The sequence below is a fragment of the Melanostigma gelatinosum genome (assembly GCF_949748355.1).
Source record: "Melanostigma gelatinosum genome assembly, chromosome: 2".
Taxonomy (NCBI): Eukaryota; Metazoa; Chordata; class Actinopteri; order Perciformes; family Zoarcidae; genus Melanostigma; species Melanostigma gelatinosum.
Window position 1 is genome coordinate 10,165,965 of NC_136635.1, and position 11,029 is coordinate 10,176,993.

The 11,029-nt window shown below is 39.1% G+C and overlaps 1 protein-coding gene across 1 annotated transcript; it reads right to left on the reverse strand.

The window, feature by feature from the left end:
• Window positions 1-77: 77 nt before the first annotated feature.
• On the reverse strand, window positions 78-6,282 carry cgref1 (cell growth regulator with EF-hand domain 1). The gene is made up of 7 exons (XM_079291501.1): window positions 6,124-6,282; window positions 5,102-5,207; window positions 4,664-4,732; window positions 3,382-3,455; window positions 2,994-3,118; window positions 2,790-2,891; window positions 78-2,255 (listed from the first exon to the last, which is right to left on the reverse strand). Exons 1-7 carry the CDS (start codon window positions 6,131-6,133, stop codon window positions 2,037-2,039), a joined length of 705 nt encoding a protein of 234 aa, XP_079147627.1. The 5' UTR covers window positions 6,134-6,282; the 3' UTR covers window positions 78-2,036.
• Window positions 6,283-11,029: the final 4,747 nt, after the last annotated feature.

An 11,029-nucleotide genomic window follows, 5' to 3' on the forward strand; every position in this document is an offset into this window, starting at 1 on the left:
GAATGGCAGATGCTACTTTTCGATACAAATACGACAAGATGGAAAATTTGTAATTTTTAAAAATCACATTCTATATAATAGATCAGTATCTGTATTTTATTGGCAAACATTGTAGCAAAAGCATCTTACAAGTATCACTCATTAATAATTTCAGACTGTAATATGAGATGCCGTGATGTATTTTCAGAGGATGTATGGCACCTTATCTTTTGAACGCACATTCTGGTTCCGACAAATTCAACAAATCTTAGAAAGGGCAGACAGAATGAAAAGCAGTGGGACAAAGAAATGTTTGCTTTATTTTTTCCAGCTATATAAACGCATAAATGGCTAAAAATGGTAAACAACCAAAATCACAACAAATAGTAAACCCTGGCTTTCATACTGTAAACAAATTCAAGTTTAGAGTTAAAGACTAAATATGACGTTATGGTGAATAACTTAATGGGGCATTCCTGACCTTGATAAGAAGATGAACATGTTTAAGTCTGTACCACCAAAGACTGATGGTAGACGGCTATAACTCATTAAGTACACATTAAGAGCACAATATTGATCTGTAATTCCATGGTTCCCAACTCATTCAGGTACATTAAAATGCTCAGCAAAATAAAATACTGACTGGATCTTAAACAAGTGCATCAAAAGAAGTAAAGGGTTCGCTGATATTGCATAATAATATGTGGGTTTTTTTAATAACCAAATTTTACTCAAATTGATGAAGTCATTGTCGAGGCTGAGGTAATACACAAGGAAAACCAAATTAAATTCCATGGCTTTGTTGTTGTTGGTTTGTGCATTTGGGGTAAATCAGATGACAGTAATCATAGATTAAAATGGAATAAAATATTCTGATCCAACTTAATAAAATATTAGGCCAATACATTCAAACAGTTTGTAAGAGCAGAACCCTAACCATACATTTCTGGTCAATGTGTTTTTTTGCAAATGCTGTTCGCTTTCTTTGTGGCTATTATCATTCTATTGGGGCAAATTACATATGACGTTAAGTTTGATATCGCATGCCATAAAATTAAACACATATGTAAGCCTTTGTTGGCATTTTTTATCATATCATTTATCCAAGTTGATTTTCTACTTTATGACTAATGGTGGTAAATAAAGTCAAATAATATGGCATCACTCCAGAAAATCAGAGTTAAAATCATCGCTCAGTGGTCAGTGTGTTACAGGAACTCTGGTTAAGAAGCAGCTCAGGCTGAGCCCGCCAGCGAGCCCGCCAGCGAGCCCGCCAGTGAGCCTGCCCCGGACCAGTTAGTTTCAGAAAGTAACTGAAGACTGAAAGTAACTGAGCTTGAACAATGTTGAATGTTCTTTATTTAACCGAGTCAGTTGAAAATGAGTCAGACTAACCGAAATAAACCTGGCTTATTTGGTAAGTTTATACAACGGGCCCCTTGGTGCATAATTATTAGGAGCAAATCCTAATCCTAGAGTGGGGCGGACACAATAAGGCCAATCAGGGTGTACAGAAGACAACCACAGAGGAAAACGAAATACACTTTAAAAATATATGCTTTTTTTTTTAGGCCTAAAAGAAAAGGCTAAATAAATATAATTGAAGAAAATACACATACGCTTTTGAATTATTTAACATTAGATAATCAACTGTTCCACTTGCTGGGAAACAAATATTGCAATGTACTGATCTCCATTAAGGATGGCTTCTGTTTCACGAACATCAGTCATGTTGCATTTTGAATTCAGGACCTACGTCCCTTTTACAGTTATCGAAATCTTTGCATTCATAAATAAAACCAGTCGTTACTGGTTGTAGAAAAATGGTTTCAAAAGTAACAGGAATACTTTCAATACATTAATCTTTTCACTAAACAACCGTCTTAGTGTTTAACAGTCAAATGAAAATGATATCAGTATCTCAAAATTCTAGTCAAGAGACAGATTTGTGGGGATGAAGAGTAAGAGGTCCTCTTAGTGGTATTTTTAACTCACTCAACAGTCTTCTGCTGACTCAAAATAAATTATTATGTGGACCTCAATGTGCGTGTATATATTCACATCTCTGGTTGTCCCTGATGAACAGGGACTTTGTGGTGCTGTCCATGTTCTGCTGCTGGGGCTTCTGGGATTTGTTGTCCATGCTGTTCATCCACTTCTTGATTTATGAGTTCCTCTTCTTCTGTCTTCAACTCCTCTCTCGCCTCTGCTGCTCCTGCCTTCTCCTCTGCTACCACCTGCTGCTCCTGGTGAGGTGCATTGTTGTTGCTGGAGTCCTGTGGTGGAAAATGTGAGTTGTTACTGCAGTCAGCCACAAGTGAGGCTGAGAATAAAAGAGCTCAGTAACCCAAAGTGAAATACAGATTTATAATGTAAAACTTCCTCTGTCTACACGTTAATTGATGGTAAAACATCAGAACTGATCGTACCATCATGTATAATCATGTACAATTAAAATGTATTACAATGTACCTTTACATGTGATTAATGACAAAAACAAAGTACAGAGTTTACCAAAACAAATACACACTCTAAGTACACGAACTATTTTTGTCAAGTCATCTATTTGATATATTAATAGTTTGGATTGTTTTCATACATTTTAATAAGCTACTAAATGGACATTGAGTTGGGATTGCTTTGTCAAACAACTATGTCGTTGTTTTTACGAATAAATTCATGTTTAAAATGTATTTGTTCTCTCATATTTTTATATAAAAATGATGTTCATTGGACTTTGTCTGTTGTGACTTAATGCCAATCATTCCGTGACATTGGAAAAAGTATTCAAGTGTGTAAACGCACAGTACCTGTGTGTGAGGTAATGGAGGAGACAGCAGCTCGGATGGGCCCAACAGGCCGTCCTGGTTTAGATCCTGACTCTGTAGTAAAAAATCTACCATTGACACCACCTGGAGTCAGAACACCACACACACACACACCTCAGGTCAGATAAACAGGACAAAAAGTATGAAAGTATTTGGTATGTGCAATAGACAGCCACTCCTCCTCACCAGCTCATTGGTGTGTGCCCCAGGTGTATGATAGGAGTTATAGTCTGAAAGAAGCTTCATCACCTCCAAGCCATCCAGCAGCCCACTGCGATCGTAGTCGTAAAGACCAAACAGGAAGAAAACCTCTGACAAAAAGCAGGAGAAGACATGTTCAACACCAAAGATATTTGATATACTGCTGAAGTATAACTGCAGAGGATGTACAGTACAAAACTAACCTAATGTTTCCACACAAACACAACTGTATTAGAACCTGAGACATAGTTCAGTATTTCAGTAAATAGCTGACTGTATAATTAGAGTTTTTTTATATTTGGTAATGATGGCCGAAGGGACAGGTCTGTGTCAGACATATATAAGGGTTGGACCAGCACGTGTAGATGTCTACCTTGCTCCCAGGTGCTGATTTCTGGTCCTCCTTGGCCATCCGTCAGACTTGATTGAATGTAACTTTGCAGCAATCTGTGGTATACACAGCACAGAGTAAAACATTAGGAGCCAGGATTTAACACAATCAGACTCAGAGACAAAAGAGAAAGATCAAATTAAGCAGGATTTGTGGCTACATAGAAAAAGTCTGAACACATGACACTAAGAGGAGGTGACACCTCATCAAAAAGCACTGTGTTTAAAGGAACACTATCCTATTTTACAGTTTGCTCAGTTGCTTTGGAAAGCTGGAGTCTATCACATTGAACATGCCGCAGATAGAAAGAAGACACCCAGGCAACAATGCTACGTAGTAAGTCGCCCTGCTGTTCTGTGTTGATGGTGTATAAAGTAGCAGTGCTATTTCAGACCACTCCATCCTGCTCAGGCGGAAGTGCTTGTTGACCAAAGTTTCAGGAGCTTTCAGGGGGTATCTATCTTGTTCTGCACAATCTCTCTGACCTAATCTTAAAGTGCACAGGCCTTAGATTAAGTAGTGTAGTGCAGGGAGGTGCCAATCTAACTTTGTTGTGGTCATACACTCATAAGACGTAAGCTAATGTGATGATAGAGTAGCGAACACATCCATTAATCTTATCAGCCAGGGGAGAGAAGTTGCAGCCACATTGTCACCAACGACAAACTCTTTGACACGAAAAGCCAACAAAGTGGTTGTGTCTCATTTTGTTTCCTGAACACATTCAACCTGTGATTCATTCGGTGTCAGTTCACAGAGATGTGGGCCGAGATACCAAGGATAAGCTGTTGTATTTGCAATATGTCTATTCTATTATTCTATTCTAGATTTTCTCTGTCAATTGCAACATAAGGCATGAAGTGTTATTGCACATGTAATCTTATCGGTTTATGGCGCAGGCCACATCATTAGCACAACACAGCAGCCAAAGTCCACAGACCGACCAGACAGCAGCTACAGTCCACTAAAGCACACTGCATGTTGAACAGTACTACTACAGGAGTTTGGTAAAACAATGCATGACAGTAAATACCTTCATTCCATGAAATACATATTTTATCATCCTCTTGAGAAAAAGATTTCAAGCTGAATTTTGAGTGCGACAGTTACGCATACTGAAGGGAAAAAGAAAAGGCTTTTTACTTCGGGACTACATCCGCTCCTCTCCTCTCAAGAAAGCAATTCAGAGCAAATGTATAGTTTAAAATGAGCTGCTTCTGTCACAGCAGCAGCAACAGCATCAGCATCCTCACGTGTCCCTCACCTGCGGTCTCCGGAGTCAAATGGATTGGCTAGTGCTGCTGAAGGGTCGCGGCCATCGACCGATTCCTCCCTGAAATATAAAATAAAATGTATTACTTTTTGTCATTATTGCCTTGATTTAAATGTATTGTCTCTAATAAGTGAATGAAGCAGGTGAAACAAAGTTTGTTCAATTTGCTGTAAGTGTATCCTATTGTACATGAAGCATATTTCATTTGCTAAGTTTTGCAAAAGGTCTGCTTCAAATATACAATGCTATGTGTAAATATTGTCCATTCTCATATTGCAGCCTTTGGTGACATGTTTATTGTGCAAATTAATTTCTCATGACTTAAAAAAAAAAGTGGGCTTATTGAAGTGAAAGGCAAAAAACAAATGTGTCTTGGTATGTGTGAAAAAAGAAAGAGTAAAAACTTCGGGAGTACGGAGGCGAGGTTACCTTTGTGTCCCAGGGACACCTGGTGCAGCCTGGCACAAGTGTATTAACAGGAACATGGACAGGACACATGGGACCAACCCGCCCAGGTGAGACTCCATGAACACACCTACAAGCACAGAGCCATGTTGTAACCTCACGTCACATGCCATCATGAATCTATCGGCCCAAATGTCCAAGATTTACTGAAATATTATGACCAGTGTGTAACTTACACAATAAAATAACAACACAATAAACAGATAGACCTGCTCCCTCTCTGGGACATAGGAGATGGTTTCATGTTGCAATACAATGTGGAATTTCCACACGGCCACAGCTTCAGTATCTGCTTAAATACATCTACAACCTGGTAGTCATTGTGTTATTATCTGTGCCAAATGGTTTAATCTACACGTAACACCTGCTCACTGCAAATAAAAACCAATCATTGTATACAATAACGTGCTGCAATCCTGCAGCCTTTACAAGTTACACAGATGGTAAATTAATGAAAACCTCTCCATCTATGTAGGCTGTAGCTCAACACAGTCTGTCAGTGAAGATGTCCATGTCTCTCCATTGTTACAAGCAGATGCCTAATATATATATAGACTACAATGCTGGCCTGGGATGTCTACAGTACGCTGCTATATATATATATATATATATATATATATATATATATATATATATATATATATATATATAGCATAGCTTCCCATGAGGAGTAGCAACGATGCTAACTAAGCGAGGCTCACACAGCCACACATGAACTCGCAGCAGCATTAGTACAGCCTGAACACAAGCACGCATTCTTAACACTGATGGTCTCCGAGAACCGTATATGGTTTTCATGCTTTGACAATATAGCCCTGTATTAAAATAACAATACATTAAAAGGATGGCTTGTAGTGGCGTGAAAGCCTTGTTTAGCATATTGACTACACGCGTATTAGGGTGTGTATATGTAACGTTATGTAAATAAATATATATAAATACACGCTGTGATACTCTGAATCTCTAGTCGGTGATAATGCACCTACCTGTCTGCATAGTTGATGTGTGGACATAAAACCGTATTAATTCGGGCAGGTCTGCGCTTTATGGTTCACATCTGGGGAACACCTCTGGCTCGCACCGCCCTGCTCGCGCCTACCGGTCTGCACTGCGCAACGGCGGCGGCAATGCGCGCTCCCCGCGGATGCCACGGCGACCGGAGTGTTTTGGTCAATGACGGGGTCCACGTGGAAGAACAGAGCGCTGCTGTCGTGTCAGCGAGTTTGCGCAGGCAGCGTCTCTCCGGGTTTTCCGCTACGCCACGTCCTCACCGACAGATCCGATTACGGGAGTGCGGGAGGAGCTCGCGCGGTCTTTCATACCGAGTCTGTGAGCCTCATACCAGCATGGCGATAGGCCTACATGGTTCCTCCTCAATATGTGTAGGCTATTTATTTCTTTGACCAAAGTTTTATTTGTTTTAACTACTCTTGCATTCTTTATGGAGGAGTCATTACATATGAAGATTCAAGTGACTGAAATATTGTGTTAACATAACACACATTTACTCATCACATGCATTATAAATGCACATACGTTTACATTCACATAGTGACATGGAATGAAAAACAACAACACATGGTGTGAATTATAAGCTACAGAAACATTTGGGTTCTATGTCTGAGTCAAAACTTTCCAATAATAGAATGGATCACAGTTTATTTTGAATACTTCTCCAACCTTCATTCAAACCTCCTGTATCGGCTGCTCTTAATGTATAGCAGAAACTGCTTGAGGATAAACAGGAGGAACCGCTAAGGAGGAAAAAGGAGCAGTTGGAAAACATTGCTGCCATCATGGCCAAAATGAAGAAGAGCCTCGAAGGGATCTGGTCTTCAACGTAACTTGTCTAGCGACTGATGGCATGGAGTCATATTTTGAGAAAGGAAAACAGGAGAATAAAACACATGATATAGGAAAAGAGCATTTGTAACACAGCCACAAGTCATACATACACCTGGATGCCTGCTGGAGTGTCAACTGAGCTGTGATGAGAGACTGAATTTGAGTTACAGCTCAGTCTGCAGTTGTTATTGTTATTGGTGCTTTGGTGCTTTGGGGATTTGTCCAGGTTTAAGCATGACTGGTGGTTGTGGTACATGCGTTGACATTAAGAGTTTGATTTCCCTGTTGTTCTTTCTCAAAGTATGAGTCCATGCCATCAGATGGTTTAGGATCCCTTTGCGGCTCCTATACCTTCATTTTGGCCACGATGGCAGCAATGTTTGCCTCCAGCAGCTCCCCCTTTTCTCCTTAGCTGCTCCTCCCGTTGTTCCAAGGCCTGTTTATCCTTGAGCAGTTTTCTACATGCAACTGAAATTGGAGCTTGAGATATAGGAACTTTGTTTGACTCAACATTTTAAACCCTGTCAGTTGGTTGTCTTTTGTCCTGTATGTCAGATGTCACCTTAATGTTTGACTGGGAGGATGCATTTCATGTTGAGCATCAGTGTGGGGAATTTTCTCCTTTAATTCAACTCCTCAAGTGAAATGGGAGAAATGTCTGAATTTGCAATCATTAAATGTGCACTTGCATGACCTGTTTGTTGAAAAGGGCGCTCCAGTTTCAAAAAGCCAGTTTGTGTTGGTCAAACCAGTTCCTTTTAACATGCAATACAATGACTCATGTGCTTCTGCCTTTTCAAAAAACTGAGTAACATTTCCTTAGAATTTTCATCCTTTTTCATTTACTCCTTCATTTCATGTGTGAGCCCTTTACTTCTTTTGTACATTTGACTGACGCTCCTTCGAGCTGTACTGTTGTAAGCCCATGCCTTGGTTGTAACCTTGACCCCGGCCTCTCCATTTTATTTGTCTCACTCGTTTTGGCACGTTTCAACATGCACAGTTCATCAACTCAACTTTGTCTGCAATGCGTTTTTATTTTCCAACTCAACAGAGTACTGCAGCCACAGTGTTACAAGCAGTCAAAGCATCCCAAAACCTCCGCATACCAAGCGCATATAAGCCCAAATCAACAGCGGCAGCACTTCCAGTGTTCAAACAGACAGACAGCGCGCATACCGCTTCTGCTGGCTGTGACGCGCTGCTGTCAACGAGGAAGTTCACATCACGTGGTTCAGGCTGCGGTGAGCCGAAGAGGGAGAAACAGTCCAAACAATGTCCATTCAATCCAAAACCCCGAGATCTAAGGTGATCCTCAACCATCAACACAGTCACGTGCATGCAGACTTACAGAAACGACTTCTCTTGGATGTATGCATCGTTCAAACAATGCGCACAACTTGTCCAGATGCATTTTATGCTGTTCATTAAATGAAAAATAACCTAAAGCAATAACTGTACTGGGATAAGTAACGTTAGGTCTTGATGGTCAACAGAAAATATCGAAGGCTATCTTACCGTCTTCCTCCCGTTGTCCAAGTGAACAGGTAAATCAAGTGAAACCACGCCCCTTTACATATCACCGGAAAGGATAGGATTTCTCAAAAGTGTTTTATTATGATTATTATATGACAGTACTGTTTTAGGAGTCATGGTTTCAGTTACAGTGTCTAAAGTCAAACACCATCACATGCAGCTCTTCACTCTGTCCGTCAGACCCACCCAGTACTCGTGCACATCTCACGTGCTATCTGATTTGTCTTTTGTGAAACGGTTTCATTCATTTGTTCTTTTTAGTCGGAATGATAAATTAACTCTAATTTGAGGACGTTTGTCGATATCAAGTTATTTAAGATGACAATATTCCCAGCAGTACTGTCACTTTAATAAAGAACAACACACGGTTTGTAAAATAGAGCTCAAAAATTCAAGGCACACAATAATCTGCCTTTACGATCAACAGTTACCCTGGAAATAAGAACATGGACATGAATGTGATCAGACCAGGAGTAAAAGAAATGATGATCATCTGAAATGAAGAGATATGCCAAAGACTCTTTAAGCATTCACAACCAGTAAAAGTAATATTGTTAAAATGAATGTTTGCTAAAATGACATCATAGCACCATAAAATAAGATAAAATCAAATAATCCTGTGTTAGTCCTGCAATGGGGAAATTCACAGGATCACAGCAGCAGAGAGTGCACACACGATACAGAGTAAAAAAACAAGAGCAACAAGTAATATAAATAAGTAAATGAGTAATAAACATGTAGTAAGAATATCAACTAAGTAAAAAAGTACAAAATCTTCAGTAACTAAGTATATATGAAGAGGGATGTGGCCACAAAAATTGAAAAAACACAAAGACGCAATTTGCAAATGAATGTGGCAAATTGTGTAACCCATTGTGTAAAATACAGTATTTTTATCTTTCATTTACAAGAGAATAACCAGAGGTCTGCACTGCACCTATTGGACCACAAGATGTCCCAGCAACTCTTTCATTGAATTGCTTCTCGGCATTGTATAATAATAAGTTATATCATACTCACATCTTCAAAACACCAATGAAGACAAATTTATAAAAAGATCATAACTGGATCAGAAAAAAATGTTGATAATGGAGTATTAAAACTCAAATCTTGGTCGAGAGGCTGCTCAGTATAGCGTACTTATGTATATATTTAATAGACGCACTTACAATTAATATGTCACATTGAAATGAAAACACTAATTATGATAATGCTGCTCTTCCACTGGCTCCCCGGGGAGCGTATTGTGTTTTCTGTTAATAGCACTGATGAATGTTCATTTGACAGATTTAAGATTTGTTCATTGGCCCCAAAGGGGACATTTTTCTTCCCTTGTCAAACACAAAAAACAGCAGAAAATCCAGGTTCCTATCAAAGTTTATATATAGATTTAAGGTTTCCTTCACTTTTGTTATTTCGTTTTCTTAATCCGGCTGATGGGTTTGTCAAACACATGTTCATCTTGTGTTCTCATCTTCTTCAAAGTGAACTGCATCTTAAATACACATCTTTGTATCATCATGGAGTTTCATCTGCGTATTGATAAACATGCCAGGATTATGACTGGGGTCTAAGAACAGAAAAAGTGTGATACGCAAGTAGAAGTTGACAGAGTTCAGCAGAGAGCGTGTCGTTGACAGACATTGTTGTACCTCTACACAGTCACTAGGAGGCAGATTGACCACAATTGCAGTTCCACTAGTTTTTGACTGATTTTATGTATTTCAGTCTAAAATGCATTCCAACGTGCTTCTGAGGCTTAAAGTTTCATCTTTATGCACATGTCTGTTTGTCACGGTTACCACATGCAAGTCATTGCTCCTAATAGAATAGTTGTATTATTTCTGACATGAGTAACTTCGAAATGGAATACATCTATAAAGAAATATTGTATAAGAACGTCTAACTTGGAAACATTTTCAAACTGTCACATCATGCCATACAACTAAAGAAGCATTTGTAGAACAATTTGAAACAGAACTTCCTAATTTTTTAATGAATTACAGATAAAAATACTCAGTTATCACTTTTGTTGAAGCAAAAGTCTAAGTCAGGTTTGTTGGTACAACATGCTTTACTTTAAATATTGATAATTAAAAATTCTAAATCTTCACAACTTGTAATTTTTATTCTCCTTGAAGAATCTAAGTTGGTATTTCAGTGTGGCCTCACTCTCCTAAATGCACTCAATTTCTTCTGACAAATGTGAACAATGTTTGAAACGCTGGAAATACTTTGAGAGTTTCAGATGGCACTTTTGACCACAGTTATGGAAAAGCACAATACAAACCCAAAACACTGGCGACTTAACCGACTGAGGTTTACAGTAAAGTGACATGGAAGCAGGTTCGTTTGTACAGATGTCCTCCACCAAGTTTTAAAAAGATGGATTTCTCCTTAAGAATCAACAAATATCCCAAAATGATGAGATCAGGAATGACCCTGTTTGAACTGGACTTCTGTCACGCTCAACTCGTATAGATTAGACAGTGTGGCGTGTTTGTGTGTGTG